Source organism: Elephas maximus, chromosome 1 (assembly GCF_024166365.1).
Source record: "Elephas maximus indicus isolate mEleMax1 chromosome 1, mEleMax1 primary haplotype, whole genome shotgun sequence".
Taxonomy (NCBI): domain Eukaryota; kingdom Metazoa; phylum Chordata; class Mammalia; order Proboscidea; family Elephantidae; genus Elephas; species Elephas maximus.
In genome coordinates, this window is record NC_064819.1 from 103,709,596 (window position 1) to 103,726,607 (window position 17,012).

The following is a 17,012-nucleotide window of genomic DNA, read 5'->3' on the forward strand; positions in this document are numbered from 1 at the left end:
CTACTCTAGGTGAGATGGAAAGCCATTGGAAGGTACAGAGCAGAAGAGTGACAAGATATGGCATATTGTTGTAAAGTCTCTCTGACTGCTGTCTGGGGAATAGTCTATTGGGGGCCAAGACTAAATGAGGAGAGACCAGAGAAGCAGCTATCTCAGTAATCTATGGGTAAATTAATGTTATCTTGGCGTAAGATAGTAGTGGTGGGGTTTGTAAGAAGTGGTTGGATCTGGGAAGTTATTTGAAGGTAGAACAGATAAGTTATACTCATGGTGTAGAAATGAGATGAGACCAACGGAATTGTGCACGGTGTTCAGGTTTTGACTGAGCATCTGAATAAACGGAGATTTCACTTACTGAGCCAGAAAACATAGGAGGTTAGACATATTCAAGTACATCATAAAAAAAAAAAGACCTTAAATGCCAGGAAAAGTAAAATGTGTGTCTTAGTCATCTAGTGCTGCCATAACAGAAATACCACAAGTAGATGGCTTTAACAAAGAGAAATTTATTTCCTTATGGTAAAGTAGGGTAACAGTCCAAATTCAGAGTGTCAGCTCCAGGGGAAGGCTTTCTCTCTCTGTTGGCTCTGGAAGAAGGTCCTTGTTCTCAATCTTCCCACGGTCGAGGAGCTTCTCAGGCACAGGGACCCTGGGTCTAAAGGACGCCCTCTGCTCCTGGTGCTGCTTTCTTGGTGGTATGAGGTCCCCAACTCTCTGCTTGCTTCCCTTTCCTTTTATCTCTTGGGAGATAAAAGGTGGTGCAGGGCACACCCTAGGAAAACTCCTTTTACCTTGGATCAGGGAGGTGACCTGAGTGAGGGTGGTGTTACAGTCCCACCCTAATCCTCTCAACATAAAATTTCAATCAAAAAATGTAGGACAACCATACAATACTGGCACTCAAGGCCTAACCAAGATGAAACATATTTTTCGGGGTACGCAATTCAATCCATGCCAATGTGCTTTAGGAGATTACACTAAAAAGATAGTGGATAGACTCGAATGTTGTTCTTCAAACATTTTGACCACCACCCACAGTATGAAATGCATTTTACATATACATTAATAATTAAAAGTTTCATGAACTTTCATTATATGCCATGGACTCAAATATTACATATCTCAAAAAAAAAATTTTTTTTTCTTCTATTTTATGTCATTAAAAACTATGATCTTACACAAGTAAATTCATGTCATAACCTGCTAGATCATGAATCACAATTTGAAAAACACAGGACTGAGACTGAAGCAAGGAAAAATGGAAAACATTTGGAAGGTTTTTCCATTTTCTGGGCATAAGGGGATGGACTAGGGCCCTAAATGTGGGAATAAACCATTGGGAACAGAACTTTAGATTCAAGTCACCAGATAAAAATTATACAATACATATGCTTAAAATTATTAAAGACTTAAGAATCAAACAAATAAGAAAATTGCAATACATTATGTAAAATAAGAAAATAAGAAAACGACCAAATACTCCTAAAAATGAAGATACAGTTAGTTATATAAAAAAAAAAAAAAACTCAATGTAAAGGTTAAATAGATAGAAAAAAATGACCAAATAGAATTTCTAAAAATGAACATATAGTACTGAAATAAAAAAAAAAAAACTCAAAGTAAGGGTTAAACAGAACATTAGACTCACGTAAGGAAAGAACTACCGAACTGAAACAAATCTGAGGAAATTATCTGAAATGCAACAAAGAACCATAAAATGATAGAAAATACACATTTAAAAGTCTAAGAGATAGCGCTGAATAAAAAGGAAAATGTAAGTTAAATATGAATTAAAGAAGCTGGCACTAAAGAGAATAAGGGAGAAGAAATAATCAGAGAAGCAACAGCTGAGAATTTTCCAGAATTAATAATAGACATGAATCCTCAGATTTAGGAAGCACAATGAGGCCCAAGTAGAATAAACAAAAAGAAATTCACATATGAAATCACAGAACATATAAACAAGTAAAAAAAACTCTTAATAACAATGCTAGAAAAGGCACTGCCTGCAAAAGACCAATTAGACTAACAGTAGATTTCTCAAAAGCAAATTAAAAGAAGATGGTATAATATCTTCAAAGCATTAAGAAGACATAACTCTCAACTAAGAATTCCATAAGCAGCTAATATGTAAATCAAATGAAATAAATACTGAAAGAGTTAACTGCTAGCAGACCTTCTCTGAAGCCCAAACCCATTGCCCTGGAGTAGCGACCCTATAGGACACAGTAGAACTGCCCCACAGAGTTTCCAAGGAGTGCCTGGTGGCTTCTGGTTAGCAGCCATAGCACTTAACCACTACACCACCACGGTTTCTACCTTCTCTGAAGGAGCTACAAAAGCATGAACTTCAGGAAGAAGGAAACTGAAAACAGACACGAAAAAAGCAATACAGAGCAAAGAAACTACAAAAAATATGTGGAAAAATGTAAACAAACATTGATTTTTACAAAATAACAACAATAATGATAACTAATTTGGTTTCAAAAAAACAGGGTGGAATTAAAACATTTAACAGTGGGAAGAGCTTGATTAAAGTGAATCATATTGATCAGGAGAGAGATTAGAGATATTAATTTCAGACTCCATGAAGATAAGTACGCACATAAATTTTTTATGGTAACCACTAACAAAAGGAATAGAAAATAAGATTTCCAAATAAGTAGTGCAGAAAACAAATAAAATGTTGTTCAGCAAAAGAGAAAGTAAGAAGTGAATTCCTTTATGTACCCTTTTGCATTGGTTCTGTGGGGATAAGAAAAAAAAAAGGCCTAGCTTGGGAGATTTTCTGAATAAACACCGAGGAGTTGTTAAATTGCCCTAGTGTTTTGGAGAAGGTTGTTACTTTAGCCGAGCAAGAAGCCAGTGCCTGCTGGCTGAAAATGTCAGTTATCACACAAATACGGAGCTACTGTCGGTCTAGAGGGGGCATTAGTCAGTTATTATGCAAATAGTGACTTGAAAATACACCCAATAGGATTGAGCCACTTGCCTATATGAGAAGCCGACCCCACAGAGATGGTCAGAGACAAGGAGAAGAGGCAAGGGAAAAAGAGAAGCAGAGAAAGAGAGCTGAGCGCCTTTGGGTAGAAAGCTTGCCAGTGGAGCTAAAAGTGCTGTAATATGGATCAAGGGCTGTAACACTGAAGATGGCTAGAGGCCTGAGAGAGAGAGCTCAGTGGCTTGCGGGGCTAAGAGGAGGCCTGTGCTGGGGGGGCCAAGAAGAGCCCTGTCTGGAGGGGGTGTAAATGGCCGAGAGTGGGTGCGTACAGCTGAGAGAGTGCTGTCCTACAATGAAGAAGGGAGGGATATGCTCTTCGCCTTGGGGGAGCCTTCCAGACCTTGCCTGTGTGCTTTCTGACACTGAGTTACAGCCTCTTACTTCCAAGCTGATCCTGATCCTAGGTTGTGGCCCGCTACTTCTCTAATAAACCATATAATTCTAAGTGCAGTTCATGAGTTCTATGAGATGTTGCAGCAAATTACTGAAACAGAAAAGAAGAGAGCTGAGGGGAGGGAGAGTGGTGTGTTAGTCATCTAGTGATGCTGTAAGAGAAATACCACAAATGGATGGCTTTACCAAAGAGAAGTTTATTCTCCATCGATCTTCCCCTGAACTAGAAGCTTCTCTGCACAGGGACCCTGGGTCCAAAGGACACGCTCTGCTCCTGATACTGCTTTCTTGGTGGTATGAGGTCCCTAACTCTCCCTTCCCTTTCTTTTTGTCTCTTGTAAGATAAAAGGTGGTGCACACCATACCCAAGGGCAACTCCCTTTACATTGGATGAGGGATGTGACCTGACAAAGGGTGTTATATCCCACCCTAATCCTCTTTAACCACAGGCAAGGATTGTGATTTATAACACACGGAAAAATCACAAAATGGAGGACAACCACACAATACTGGGAATCATGGCCTAACCGTGTTCATTGACACATATTTTTGGGGGCACAATTCAATCCATGACAAGCAGTCAATGTCGGAGATGATGGAGTGGTATAGCTACTTGGAGAGACTGGAAATCTGGGACACTTTTAACCTCTGTCTGCCTCAGAAAAACCAGCTTCGTGCTGATTCTTATTAACGAAATAATACATTTAAAAGAAGAGGGAAATTTCTAAAAAGGTACAGAAAAAGCAGGGTAAGTAGAATATAAAGATGACAGAAACAAATATCAGAAATCACTAAAAAGATTAAAACTTGGATAAAAAGTAAAAATCATCCATGTGTCATTTACAAAGAGGCACAACTGAGGCATACAAATATAGAAATATTCAAAGTAAAAAGATGGAAAAATATATTTTTATATATAATACTTAGTATGAATCTTGACACATTCCTTTGCAATAATATCCATTTTTTCCCCCTTTGGTGCTGTTTTGTAATATTCTGTATATGTACTGTGGAGTTTAGATAAGATAATGTTGTTAGCTGACATCTAGTCAGCTCTGACTCACGGCGACCCCATGCACAACAGAACAAAATTTTGCCCCCCGGTCCTACGCCACCTTCACCATTGTTGGTATGTTTGAGTCCATTATTGTATCCACTGTGTATTGAGTGTCTTCCAACCTAGTGGGCTCATCTTTCAGCACTATATAGGACAATATTCTGTTGTGATCCATAGGGTTTTCACTGGCTAATTTTCAGAAGTAGATCACCAGGCCTTTCTTCCTAGTCTTAGTCTGTCAGTTCCACTGAAATCTGTCTGCCATGGGTGGCCCTAGCGTATTTGAAACAACAGTGGCACAGCTGTCAGCATCATACCAACACACAAGTCATCATAGTACAACAAACTGATAGACAAGTGGTAGAGATAAGATACAGTGGACCTATATTTAAAAAAAAAATAGACTTTAAGATATAAAGAATGGTTACAGACAAAATCAATCACTACATAAGAATAAAAGGAACAATTCTCAGGAAGATGAACCAATTCTAAATTAATAACCTCAAAAACTATAGTATAAACTGACAATTACAAGTAGGAGTATATACATATATGAAACTTCTAACATATTTCTCTTGGTTCTTAATAAACGATTTAAAAAATTCATAAGGATTTAGAAAACTTGGACCGCAAAACCAACAAGCTTGATCCAAAGGACAAATGTGGAATCCTGGATGGAAGCTAAAGAGCTATTTATAAGACTTTAAACAATCTGAAATTGGTCTATGGAATCATGCATCAGGTGGAGGGTTTGGTCAAATGACCTCTAAACCTCAGCTATCACTGAGATTGTTTAGTCTCGTTTTAATAACTATTTCACTTAAAGAATTAAAATCTAGGCTGGGTTGTTTTTTTCTTTTCTTTCCAAAACTGAATACAGTTCTAGGATGAGTTATAGCTTGAGGTATAAACCTCAGCATTCCCACTGTATTCCACTTTGAGTTTGGTGTCGGGTGGGGATCACCAAACTAAACCCCAAGAAAATTTCATGGTGTAGTCCAAAGGGAACCAAATCAAACGAACCAACAATTTTGCACAAATTCCCAGGAGCCAAAACCACTGAATTTCACTTAGCAACAAAGACCTATATTAGACCCCTTCATCAGCTTGAGCCAAATTTTCCTAAACCTCAGACATGTCAGGACACTGTTAAGTTTGAAGGATGAGCAAAAGGCTAGATTTTTAAAAACTAAATTTGAATATCCTAGTTCTATAACATATTGGAGTCTGTACAGTGGAATAAAATTAGTAGAAATAAATCACACACGGTCCCAATACCCCTTGCCAGGCAGCAAATATTCTTCCCACATATTCACTATGGGGGGGAAAAAAAAGAAGAATTTGTGTACTGACGTTCAACAAACAAATGACAGCAGAATTGTAAAAGGAAAAAATAAATAACAAAGCGCATGTTGAAATAATGTAATGGGCTAAATTTACAAGTAACATCTTTGTCAAGACAGACTGGGTCCAAACATCAATTTGTATATACAACTAGAGTTCTACTGTTGTAAAGACAGAGACAAAAGGAAGTCATCATTTAATTGGTTCATACAGCTCCTACTTGTGTGTTAAACAGTGCTATGTGTACAGATGTATGATTTTACATTTGCAAATTTATGATTTCTCAGTGTCCCTTTTTAGAGAGTCCAATTCATTTACCTTAGATCATTTTTAAGGTAAGCATTAGGGAGGTATTATCTTCACTGATGCTTATCTCAACAACAGGGGTGGGTGTCTGGGAATGGCAATGGTGGAGAGACGGCAAAGAAGTAGGAGAAAAGCTAACAGAAGAGTCACCTGTCCTATGAGCTTTCGGATCCTTTGTTTTTTTTTCTTCAAATTCCTTTAGGCTCCTGGATGGGTCATTCCATCTCCCCTGACACCACCCAGAATGCCCATGCTTCTGAATTAGAAATTAATCTTACAATCAAGGCATACATGTCACGTGGGTGGGTTTCTTTTCTTACATGAAAGCTATTAATGATGTATCTTACAAGTTCTGGCATCTCAAATAAAGCAAATCCAGCTAGCTTTGACTCCCCAAGCAAACTATCAGCTCTTTGACAGCAGACATGGCATGTAATCTTAATACTGGTCAGTACTCCCATAGTACCTATCTCAGTGCTGGTCTTCAGTCCTTCAAACAAGTTATTGTTGACTGTCCCTCAAACAAGTTATTGTTGAATAAGATGAACAAAACAAAACCAGCACAAAATGCACTGAAGCATATATACAAGCACAGAAGGGAGATGGGTCAGGTACTTCTTAGTGAACATATTAGGCCTACCGGTGGAGGACGACAGGATGGGCTTATCAATAAAGATCTTAATCTAAGACCTAAAAGAGGAAGAAGAATGCAACATAACAGGCAAAACAAAACGAAATAAAAACCACTGCCGTCAAGTTGATTTTGACTCATAGTGACCCTATAAGACAGAGTAGAACTGCCCTATAGGGTTTCCAAGGCTATAAATCTTTACAGAAACAGCCTGCTGCATCCTTCTGCCAGCGAGCAGCTGGTGAGTTCAAACCACCAACCCTTCAGTTAGCAGCCAAGTGCTGAAACACTGCACCATCAGGCCTCCTCATAACAAGCAGGGAACAAGCAAATACCCCGCCCTACCTTGACAGCTTGACAAAGACTAGGAATAGGAGGCCCTTAAGCAAGCAGCTTTGCTACCAGGGCAGGATGAGATGTAGTGGATGATACAAGTAAATGTAATAAACTAAGGTGATATGGAAATACACTTACTACAATTCCGTAAATATGTACTTAAAACCTCTTCTGTCCCAGGTCCCTTTATATTAGTTAGGTAAGATGTAGAGTGGAAAGAAGAGTGCAAAAAATGAATAAAACACAGTCCTTGTCCTCAGTGTGTTCACGGTAAAGGATGCAGATAGACAAATACAACTACAATATGATAAGGGCCATATATCCAGTATTATGGGCACAGGGAGTAGGCTATAAATATGTCTGTCCGGGAGTGTCAGGAAAAGTTCTTAATAAATGACTTAAAGTAATGCAAGCCATTTTTACACCACAACACTTGAGACATCAAACACAAATCTGATGATCTGATTCACTGACACAATTACCGTTAACAATGAAAGAAAGATCTTCATAATATAACAAAGCTGTTGCCACATTTCAGAAGAGTATCCAATCAAAGACAAAACAGAACAAAAACCTTCACTGTTCTGTTTACAACAAACTGTCAGCACCAAATATTTCAGAAGAGTGACTACTGTGCTCTGTTTTGCGTTGCTTCCTTTTCTGGCCCTTGTTCATGTCATTCTCCTGCATAGAAACAGCACCTGATGTTGTATCTTTCTATGCGACACAAAGTGGAAGAGAACACTGTTTACCTCAACTCCTTTTAAAATAACTATAGAATCTTGTCACCAAATAATAATTACCTTTTCATTTTTCTCTCTCCCTCAACTACTCCTTTTTGTTCCAATACTCAAATCATTCATCAAGAAACACACAAAAAAAACCAAAGCCCACATCCCATGCAAACTGTCGGGGCGCTCAGAGAAATGGAGGCAGAAGGCTCAATAGATCTCACTTCTCATTTCAGAGTCAGAGCTTTTCCTTTTCCAGTTCACAGAGAAATGGAGAATTGGCTGTTCCATATCTAGTTTCTGTGGACTGAAAGGCGATTTCTGGCTTTGTGACAAATTCCACTATAACAAAGCCAACTGCATGCCCAATGGAATTTACTATAATGGGATTTTAACGGTACTGACATCATGTATAAACTCAAGGAAAAGTACATCTTTGGGCATGATGAATACAGAGGAAGAGATACAAGTTTAGAAAGGATAGAGTTTAAAAAATTAATTTTTTTCTTTCTTTCACAGAAAAAAAAAATATTTTCATGGGGGTGAAGTATTGTGTTTCCTTCAATTCTCACATTCTACAAATGTTTGTTCTACTCTGTCCTATACGGTTGCTATGAGTCGGAATCAACTCGACAGCAATGGGTACTATATACCAGGTACTGGTCTAGGTCCTGGGAAGGCAGCAATGAACAAGACAGAAAGGAGCCCTGTTCTCATGAGGCTTATATTCTAGTTGGGGAAGACAGATAATAAGCAAACAAGAAAAAGATCGGAAAGTATAAGTGCTATTCAGAGAACGAAATACGTGCTAGAAAGCGACTAGATACATTAGTCTGGGAGGTCAGAGAAGGTCTGTCTGAGAAGATAACATATAAGCTGAGATCTGAGTGACAAGGGGGAAGAATACCTAGGGACCAGGTAATAGCTAGGTTTAAGGCAAAAACGGAGCAGTGGTTTAAGTGTTTGGCATTAACCAAAAGGTCAGCAGTTTGAATTCACCAGCCACTACTTGGAAACCCTATGGGGTAGTTCTACTCTGTCCTATAGGGTTACTATGAGTCAGGTTCAACTTCACAGCAATAGGTTTCAACGGGCAAAGCAAAAATAACCTTGGATTATTCTTGGAACAGAAAGGTCACTGTGGCTGGCGCAATGGGATAATGTCGTAGGTCTGAGAAGCCAATAGAGGCTAGATTATGTAGGGCTTTGTAAAAAGGGAAGGATTCTGGGATTTATTTGATGTTCAGTGAGGAACCATTATAGTACTTTAAATAAGGGAACGATCTGATTTTCATTTTTTAAAGCTCATTTTGGTTACTGGGTGGTGAATGGCCTATAGATGGACAAAAGAGCTAGGGGTTGAAGGGTTGCTTCAACTTGATTAGGGTGGCAGTAGTGAAGATGGAGAAAAATAGATCTATTTGAGAAATACGTGAATGTTCAGTCAATAGCACTTGCTGATGTGAGATGAGGAAAAGGGAGCAATCACGAATGACTGCAACCAATTACGAAGATAAGGACAACCGAGAGAGGAAAGACTTGGGGGGAAGATCAAGATTTCCTTAGGACATGTTATCTTTTAGGTGACCAGTAAATATCCAAGTGCAGATGTCAAGAACATGATTAGACAAAGAAGTCTGAGTTCTGAGGAGAGATCAAAGTTAGATGTACAGATTTTTGAGTCAATAACACAAAAGTTGTAGTTAAAGCCATGGAACTGAATGAGATCACAAAGGCATCAAGAAGAGAAGAGTTGGCCCAAGGACAGAGCTGCCAGTGTGAACAGCTCATTGAAGGGGGAAGAATAAGCAAAGTCTGAGAAGGAACAGCCAAGCAAGTAAGAGAACAGAATATTGTATGAGTGAATTTGGGTCCTCTGGGATTAGGTGTACAAAAGATGTATTAGGGAAAATACCTGTGAAGGATAAAGGAGGAGGGAACAGGAATACATGAGGAGAGCTTCAACCTGATGCAGGTCTGACACCTGTGAAAGGGGAGAGGGATGGAAGAACTGGATAGGAAAAGTCTTAGACCACAGCTCAGTTCTAAGAAAGACTTGGCCAGGTTGATGAGGATTTTCAGATCAACACTGCCCATTAGAGGAATCTCATATAGGACAAGAATGTCCACCACCATGCCTGCATTTCCACCACGATGGATTTAAAGATTTGGTAGCTGAAGGCTGTCAGTCAGATATCTTCCCAGAGCATATTCCCTTGAAGAGAGACTTGCATGGGGCAGCTCTATAGCTACCACAGTGTGATACTCACAGAAGCCAAGAGAAAAAGTGTATTTCATAGAGGAGGAGGAAGTTAGTTCTCTCAGATGCTGCAAGTAGATCAAATAAGACAAAAATGGGCACATGACCATTGCTTTTGACAACACAGAGGTCACTGGTGACTTAACAAGAACAATCTCAAGAGGGCAGAGAAGACAGAAGTCTAATTGTAAAGGGACAAACAATGAATGGGAATAGAAGAAGTGAAGACAAGACTATAGGCAACTCTGCCAGAAGTTTGCTAAGAAAAGGAAGCACAGAAATGGGGGAATAGTTGGACCGGGATGTGTGTCAATGAAGACTTTGTTTTACTTTAAGATTGAAGATACTAGAATGCAGTGATAGGAAGGATCCCACAGATTTGGAAAAATCAGTGATGCAGAAGAGGAAACCTCAAGCCCTGGTAGCACAGTGGTTAAGAGCTTGGCTGCTAACCAAAAGGTCAGCAGTTTGAATCCATCAGCTGCTGTGCGATATAGTTGAGAAAGCATCAAGAAACAAACAAAGGATTGGCCTTTGGCAGAAACAGGGAGCTCTGTCTATTCATAACGGGAAGAAAGCCACAGAGTTAGACACAGTCGAAGACTGGTAGATTTGGTGGTGGGAGGATGAGGTAGTACTTGTCTAATTGTGCCTATTTACTCAGTGAAGTATGAGCTGAGAGCGAGGAGAAAGGGACAGAACATAGGAAGTTGGAGAAGAATTAACTCGGGAAATAATGGTAGAATGAGCATACCAGAGAAACATATTAGAACCTTAAGGCAATATTCAGCACTTGTTTGAGATGTGTGGACATAAATTTAGATTGAGACCAATTAGTACAGTTGGGTTTTTCACTAGCAACATTCAGTGGCCCACGTATAGGCACAGAGTAGGTGGATGATGAGGTTTAACCCCAGAAGAGATTTTGCTGAGTACATGGCAAGGAAGGAGGACGGAGGATTAATGGTGTTTCTTGGCCACAGGGTCAATCCCACCTGGGGCACAGCAGCTGCCAGTAGACAGGACTGATGGCAGTTATGGTGGTTGAAAGGTTATAGCTCCTTGACTTTCCAAATCCCTAAAAAAATTTTACTCCTATTCTCCTACCAGTTGGACAATTGCTATACTTACTCTTCCTTTGTTGCAAACTGAATTCACAGATATTGCAGCTTATAATGATGCAAGGCAAAAATATACTGCATGGATTTTTTTTTTTAACTTTTAACAATTATTTTTTGAAATTTTGTTCTTTTATAATGAGGGCTGGATTATCAAAACATCCTTGTACTTAAATATCTCTTATTTGGATGACAGATTAGTTTCTTGATTAAAATAAACAAAATAGTTCAACATGACATCTTCTTAAATCTTTGCTAGGAAAGTGGAATAAATCATATTTTAATGTGGTTAGCTTTAAATACACATAAAACGATAATGTTTTTTTAACAAAAATGCTACCACATTGATTTCCTCTTGGCAACTTGCCCTAAAAAGTAGATACAACCGAAATTTTCCCCTTTTATTTGAGATGACTTTGGAAAATGCACTTAAAATATACTCTCTTCATACAAAAATATTTGATCTAAAAGATGCCATTTACACCAAACAAATGGAAAAACTAAAATCTTTTAAGAAGCAGCTTTCTCTTACAGTCTTAAAACTACAGTTTATTTCAGAATAAATCTTAAACTTAATACACAAGGTTAGTGGTTTGAGAAAACATAAACGATTGTTTGTGTTCAAGATTTGAATTTCTGGTCAAATTTCCTAGTTTGACAGTACTAGTCCATGGTGATATCGAATGGGATTCTAGTCAAGGAGAAGAGTGAACTGCAAGGAAACACTGGCCGTCTCCCATGACCCAGCCGCCCACATTAGAAAAAATGATTGTGAAGCAAATTTGTCAAGAACAGAACCTTTGCCATGGAATAACCACCCAAAATCCAAACTATAAACAGCCACTCATCCAAATGTACTATTTTTAACAACAAGAACACCTGAATCATAAATTATGTTTTTCTTCTTTGAGCTCCTAAAAATCAACTACATTTTTAAAGTTTATGTATACTTGAGTCCAGTATAATTACAGGCTATACAGTTCTATGAAGTTTTAATGATCCAAAGATCCCAAAGGGACTGTAACAAGGCTGCTTCTTTACTTTCAGGATTTTAGCATGAAGAAATGAAGTTTCACTTTAGGAAGCTGCCGTGTTGGAAAAAATTTCAACTGCCAAATAAGTCATCCAGAGGCAGCATACTGTGGCAACCAAGGGTTCCTGGAGTCCAGAATCAACATACTGCAGCTGTATTCAATAGCAGCACCACAACACAAACCCAAGAGGATGGAAAATGTGAACAGGTTACACCACAGAGGAATTGTAAAGACAATGAACAATGAATAATGAGTGGTGAATGCAGGGGGCAGGGCAGAAGAAGACTTGTCCCCAACACAAAAGAGACAACAAAATGATGACTACATCAGTTCTGGGAACAAACTGACAGGACTGAAATTATGTAAAAACTAGGTCATTGTGAGAAATGAATACTAACCCCTAATGTTGGGCTCTCAAGAAAAGAAGCTAAATTTGAGCCTTTTGATGAGTTCATATTTTAAAGAGAATAGTTAGTTGCTGGCAAATAATTGCTTTCTAGTAGGACTGAGGATAATAAGTAAAATTTGAATTTCTGACTCCATAAAATCAAAGAATATTGTTCTTTTATCCTGAGTAGAAGAAAAAAAAAATCACTATCTTTTAAACTATTCAGGTGAAAGTGCTAGGTGGGGAGGGAGTACTGAAATGATAATTCGGCTTATCAACCCTTATTTGTCATCAATCAACATGACTAATTTGAGTCTATTTTGTTATGGTGAATGTTTCTAATGCAGTGATGAAATCACCATATTACTCATATTATCATACTTGGGTATGTACGGTGGTTAGAACATGTACCTGGAGCCAGACTTCCTGGGGTTTGAACTCTGGCTCCATCACCTGTTAGGCCACTTGGTGTTTCTGTGCTCCATTTTCCTTTTCTACAAAATGAGGATACTATTTGTACTTACTTCATAGCAGAGTTGAGGGGATTAAATTAGTCCATGTAAAGCGCTATGTCAATAAGGATTGCAGCAGGAAATAGATGACACACTAGTTTCAAGGAGGGCCCTTTTTTTTTTTTTTTTTTTTCACAAAAGCGTAAGTAGTATATAGGAGGAATAGTGTAAGAACTTGAGGCTAGCTGTAGCAGATCTGTTACCACCTCTAGGACTGAAGATACAAGGGGGAGATATTACTGGAACTCAGAAGGAAAGAGAGTTGTATGTAGAGAGTGGGTTGCCTTGAGAAGGAAATAAGCTTTAGTAGACAGGAAACAGCCAGTTCAAGGTGACCTGGCAGGAAGAAAGCCAGGGAAAAACTACTTTTACCTCACTGTCCTCTTCCCCTCTGATCTGCTGAGCCTCTCCAATGGGTGAACCCACAAGGAAGCCAGAGGGGAGGGAACCAGTTGATGAGCTCACACAATTCAGTTTGCCAGGACAGAGCGCACGGGTGGAAAAGGACAGACAGTGGATCTGGAGGGGCAATTGGAAGAGATCCAGTTCAAGCACTTAGATGGTACTGAAACCATCTGATGATTTTAAACCTCTTAACTTTGACAAATACACATCACTCTAATTAGATCAGACCATTTAGAACCAATCATGAAGATCGGCTGAGCTATACTGCAGTTCAAGATTAATATAATCCTATTTCCATTTTGACAGATAAGACCAGGAATCAGGAACTCTTTATTTACTCAATTTGTTATGACCCAAGGGAAAAGAAGGAGAAAAGGCATATTACGAGAGCCAGTGGTAGCCTTTCTTTCCCCCAAAGAAGCAGCTGCAGTGTTTTGTAACACTATTTTGAATACATAAAGAGAAGTATGGTAAGGGACACATCTCAGATATATTCTCCAGAGCCTTGGACTCCTACCACAGAACAAATGGAGAGTCATGAGGAGAAGGGGGGAGGATGGTAAACAATCTGGCTTTTTATCTATTGTGAATAAAGACAATCTAATTCTGAAATATGTTTACTAGAAAATGCTTGGAAATGGCAACCTGAAACTTACTTTCTTATGTCATCTTTAGGAATACAATGTAAGAAAATATCAAAGTACTAATTCACATCACAATAAACATTTGGTCCAAAAGCCAAACAGAACGCAAGGTGTCACCTTCATTTTTTGATAAATCATATTTTATTTCCTAATTAATTCAAAATACAAGAAAGTGTGTGTCACTTGTTAAATGGAAAAAAGTCAAAACATTTCTTTGTATGTATATAACTAGAATATTAAATTTTTGTTAGAATAAACTTTATAATATAGCACTTAATAATACAGTGATATAAACTAAGATAATACTTCCTTTTAATATACCATGCCAAAATAATTATATAATTTAAAATATGCCCAGGACATTTTTAATGTTATAGGTGATGGTGAAAAGTACGTGGACCTGAAAAGTTGATAAACACTGATACAAGGTAATGATATGAGACTTGAGAAATAGGCAGAGGCCAGTTCTGAAAAGTCTTGCATGCAAGGTCTTCAATATGGAGCTTAAACTTTATTCTGTAGATAACAGTGAGTCTTTGAAGGTTTTCAGTAGAGAAGGAATAAAATTGGTGTCATGTTTTACAAAGATTAATCAGGTAGTGCAAATGGCCTGGGGTAGGAAAAGCCTAGAGGTTGAGGCTGGCTGGAGAAGCAGGTGGGTAAGGACCACTTGTGAGCAATGACCTAAAGACAGTATGGTCTCAGGAACGGATGGGATGGGGCAAGCAAGAGAGAGGGTAAGAGGGGGAGAAAGACAAAAGGAGAGAGGGAAAAAAGGACTGTGAAGGAAGAATAAACAGGACTTGTTAAAGACAGAGAACAAGGCTAAAGGAGGACTCAAAGTAAACTCCGAATTTTAAACATAAACACTGCCATGCTGCTAACAGGAGAGAGATCAGGAGGAGTGGCAGACGGGTCACCGCAGTTAAGCTCATGAACTAGCAAAGGGAGAGCAGAATACTACCCAGATGGAAATAGCCAAAGGGACATAAAAATGCAGAGGCAGAAGAGGGTGGTCTGCTTAGTTCAGTTCACTAATGGGGAACTTCGACACGAAAAGTCTACAGACAAAGATCACAGGGGCAAGGGTTAGAAGTAGGGTTGCCAGGTAAAATATAGGCTCCCCAGCTAATTTTAAATTTTAGGTAAACAAAGAATAATTCTTTAGTATAAGTATGCCCCCATGCAATACTTGAGACATATTTACACTAAAAAATTATTCATTGTTTATCTGAAATTCAAATTTAGCTGAACGTCCTTATATTAATTTGCTAAATTTGGCAATTCTAGTTGGAAATAAATTAGAAGATAAACTTCTGAAAGACGCAGACTGAGCTAGAGACAAAGGCCCAAGTGGTAGAGGCAATGAAGAAAAATACTTTTGAGAGAAGAGGAAAGTAAGAGAGTCTGGGAGAAAAGATAGATATATGTAGGGGAGGCTGAAAGGGAAGGGTTCATGTCTGATAACCTCCTCTCTGATAACTTTTCTTAATAAAGTCAGTGTCAAAAATGTTCCATATAGGATAAAATTAAGCACCTACTCTCAAAAAACTCATTGCCATCGAGTCAATTCTGACTCACAGTGACCCTTCAGGGCAGAGTAGAACTGTCCCGCAGGGTTTCCAAGGAGAACCTGGCGGATTCAAACTGTCAACCTTCTGGTTAGCAGCCATAGATAGCACTTAAGCACTATGCCACCAGGGCGTAAGCACCTAAGGACAGGTTAATATATATACATTCTTGTTCACTTTTGTAAATTCCAGTCATCAGAGGAAGGCTGAACCCTTGGAGTTCCTTTCAACTCTACACTGTTGTGATTCAGACTTTTCCCGTATGAGTGCTTCAGTATTCTTGGTTACATAATTTTCTGTATTAATACAATGTCTTCATCTAACAGTGTAACTATATTCTTTAATGTAGCAATGCAAAAGATAACCCTGCAAAGATTGCTTGGTAATAATTCTATTAATAAAAAAGAAAATGACTGTTTGGGCTCTTAGGAGAAAAACATGCTTACGTGAGTAAAACACATCGTTAAGAGAAAAGCTGTTGTCCGAAAAAAATATTAGCATCAAATGGAAACACTGAAAATAAGCCACAGTTTAAAACCATGCCACTTCTAGAGGGAAAAAAATACTATTCATCTGGCCTGGTGCCTCATTCTGAAGGCCTTGGGAACCTCGGACTTGCTGGGCTGATCCAGTTCCTGTAAGACTGTGATAGAAAATGAGATATGAACCCTCACTTCTTACAGTTACTGTGTGACACTGCAGTCAGTATAATAGAAGACAGACTGAATTTCTATTACAAAGATAAAACTAAGGTTAAACTGCATTCGTCAACAACACATGTTGCTGTCTTTTTTGAAAACATGGGCGTGTCAATCATTTGGAAGACACTACCCCACAAAAAAACACTGATTCCTCAACATTTGGGGATTAACTCCTTTGTTGGCGGAGAAAAACTGTAAGTCGCTGTCCTCAGAGCGCCTCAATTTGGGCTCTAAAGAACTTAAAGAGCAACCTGTTTCGCCTCCCTAGATTACTCACTTCTCCCTTCCAGTATTTCAATAAAGTAAAAAAACAAACAAAAATCCAAACTTAAAACCAAAGATAATGGGTCTATGCTTAATCTCTTTTAAATCACCTAAACAGTACTATCCCCAAAGTAACTGCTACCATTCTTTTCATAACTTGATGGCCATACAGAGACACTATACATTTTGGATTAGTTTAAGGTCTCCATAATACCTCATTCAGAATCATGCTCAAGAATTTTATTGAGGAAGTTTCTCATTCACTTTTTCACCCATACTTCTAATCTTAGAGAGGTTGATACCATCAGGAAAATTG

At 38.5% G+C, this 17,012-nt stretch overlaps 1 protein-coding gene across 4 annotated transcripts in view; it reads right to left on the reverse strand.

Moving 5' to 3' along the window:
- Window positions 1-17,012, reverse strand: part of KIF6 (kinesin family member 6) — a 560,205-nt gene that overhangs the window by 492,686 nt on the left and 50,507 nt on the right. The window contains exon 4 of one of the 4 annotated variants that reach the window (XM_049891358.1): window positions 16,063-16,374. The exons of the other annotated variants lie outside the window; for them this stretch is intronic. Within the exon in view, the coding sequence (XP_049747315.1) occupies window positions 16,263-16,374 (112 nt within the window). The 3' untranslated portion in view covers window positions 16,063-16,262. Of the gene's footprint in view, window positions 1-16,062; window positions 16,375-17,012 lie in introns of those variants that run through there. 4 annotated transcript variants of the gene reach the window in all.